At 45.5% G+C, this 2211-nt stretch overlaps 1 protein-coding gene across 2 annotated transcripts in view; it reads right to left on the bottom strand.

Moving 5' to 3' along the window:
* Nucleotides 1-2211, bottom strand: part of HPS3 (HPS3, biogenesis of lysosomal organelles complex 2 subunit 1) — a 26113-nt gene that overhangs the window by 10666 nt on the left and 13236 nt on the right. For both annotated transcript variants that reach the window (XM_006032951.3, XM_025214709.1), the window contains exon 12: nucleotides 128-313. In XM_006032951.3, the coding sequence (XP_006033013.2) occupies nucleotides 128-313 (186 nt within the window). The remainder of the gene's footprint in view (nucleotides 1-127; nucleotides 314-2211) is intronic.

Raw genomic sequence — 2211 nt, 5'->3', positions numbered from 1 at the left:
TCCTGCTGATACATGAGAAATTTTCACACATGCATGAGAGAACAAGAATGACTTGGGTTGTTCTGGCTATCTCTCTCTATTAATACCAAGCGAGACTACAAAGAATAAAAACTAAATTCAGACCAACCTTGAAATAAGCGTTTGCTTCTTCCAGTTCAATTTTACTGTTCTCATATAAAGCCAACACTGAAGCTACCAACAATCCACGTTGTGTCTCCTTCAAGTAAAGAGCAAGTTCAGTTGGAATAACTTGTCCTCTTCTTTGCTGCCTTAGAAGTCTTGGTTCCGCAATAAAGCCATAAGCCAGCTTGGTCTACAGACACAACCATTTACAAGTTGGACATTTAATTAGTACAACTTTCAAACTGAAGGTGTACTAAAGGACACTATTTACACACCTGAAAGGCAGGATGGACAAAGGGAGGGAAATATACCATAGCTTGTCCCTCTCCACAGCTGCAACTTCAAGCTATGCACTGGATTAGTGATTGCAGATATTCTACGCCACTTGTCCGAGTTGAAACCAATGGGTCTCAGACCTCTTGCTTCCACCCACTGTACTACCCTACATGTGACTGGCATCCGAGAAATGAAGGAGTCACAGTCCCATCATGTGGTCTAATATGGCATAATAGATTTGAACAGATCTCCCACTCTTGGCTGAATTTCACCCTTAATATTATTATGCTGTATTTATTTATTGTTCTGTCCCACAAATCTGCATATAAAAAGAAAACCAAATTTGACCACGAAGCCAAAAATCAACAAATCAGGTACTTTTGAAAATTCTAATTCATTGGGGGACGGGGATATCAAAGTCAGAACGAGACCAGCCACGAACCACGCGCTGGAATTGACCAGCTAAGTACTAAGGAGTCCACTAAGAATCAGGATAGGGGAGTACTAAAGGTACCTATTGGGGGGCTTAGGTGTCTCTATACTAATTCTAGAAGTATGGGAAACAAGCAGGAGGAACTTGCACTCCTGCTTGCAGACAAAGATTTTGACCTGGTTGGACTAACGAAGAAACCTGGTGGGACCCTTCCCACGACAGGGCAGTGGGCATTGAGGGCTACAGGATGTACAGGCAGGATAGACTGGGGAAAAAAGGGGGTGGGGTGTGTTGCTCTATACATCAGGGAACACTTTACATCTTCTGTAATAAAGATGGGATCAGAAGAAGGTCAGATTGAAGTCCTATGGGTCAGATTACAAGGGGGTAGGGGTGAAAGGGACTTGGTAGTGGGGGCCCACTACAGCCCCCCACGCCAAGAGGAGGAGTTAGATCTAGAATGATCAAAACAGCTCTCAAAGACAGTACGCTCAAAAGGACCTAGTTGTCATTGGTGACCTAAATACCCAGCCATCTGCTGGGAAGAGCAGTTGGCCAGGTCCACCCGTTCACGTAGGTTCCTAACCTGCATACAGACCTGCACCTAACACAGGAGGTATGCAGTCCCACTAGGGGAGATGCCTTACTTGACTTGGTGCTGGCCACAGGGGAGGACTTGATGGGGGGATCTACAGGTACAAGGTAACCTATGGGATAATGACCATCAGTAGATAGGATTCACTATCTGGCAAAAAGTGGGAAAGACAACTAGTAGGGCAGTAGTGCTAGACTTCCGGAAGGCCAACTTCAATGAGCTCAGGAGCTTAGTTAGGGTGAGACTGAGGGGTAATCGCATCTTTAAGATGGGAGTCCAAGAAGGGTGGGAGTTCCTCAAGGGACTAATCCTGCAGGCACAGAGGGGTACCATCCCAGTGCACATAAAGGGAGGCAAAATAGCTAAAAAACCTTCTTGGCTGAGCAGGGAAATCTAGGAGAGCCTTCAGAGGAAAAAAGAGGCTTACAGACTGTGGAAGCAGGGGGCGGCCACCAAGGAAGAGTATACCTGTTTGGCTCACGCTTGCAGGGAAGCAGTGAGGAAGGCCAAAGCAGATACAGAACTCAAGCTGGCAACAAAGATTCAGGATAACAAAAAATCCTTCTTTAAGTACGTAGGGAGCAAGAAGAAAGTGCAGGGTAACATAGGGCCTCTACAGAATGGGCTAGGGCAACTCGTAACAGATAAGACAGATAAAGCATAGCTTTTAAATAATTTATTTGCACCTGTGTTTTCATAGATTCATAGATGTTAGGGTCGGAAGGGACCTTAATAGATCATCGAGTCCGACCCCCTGCATAGGCAGGAAAGAGTGCCGGGTCTA

The sequence above is a fragment of the Alligator sinensis genome, unplaced genomic scaffold (genome assembly GCF_000455745.1).
Source record: "Alligator sinensis unplaced genomic scaffold, ASM45574v1 scaffold1178_1, whole genome shotgun sequence".
In the NCBI taxonomy this organism is placed as follows: domain Eukaryota; kingdom Metazoa; phylum Chordata; order Crocodylia; family Alligatoridae; genus Alligator; species Alligator sinensis.
This window is presented reverse-complemented; position numbering and strand designations above follow the sequence as displayed.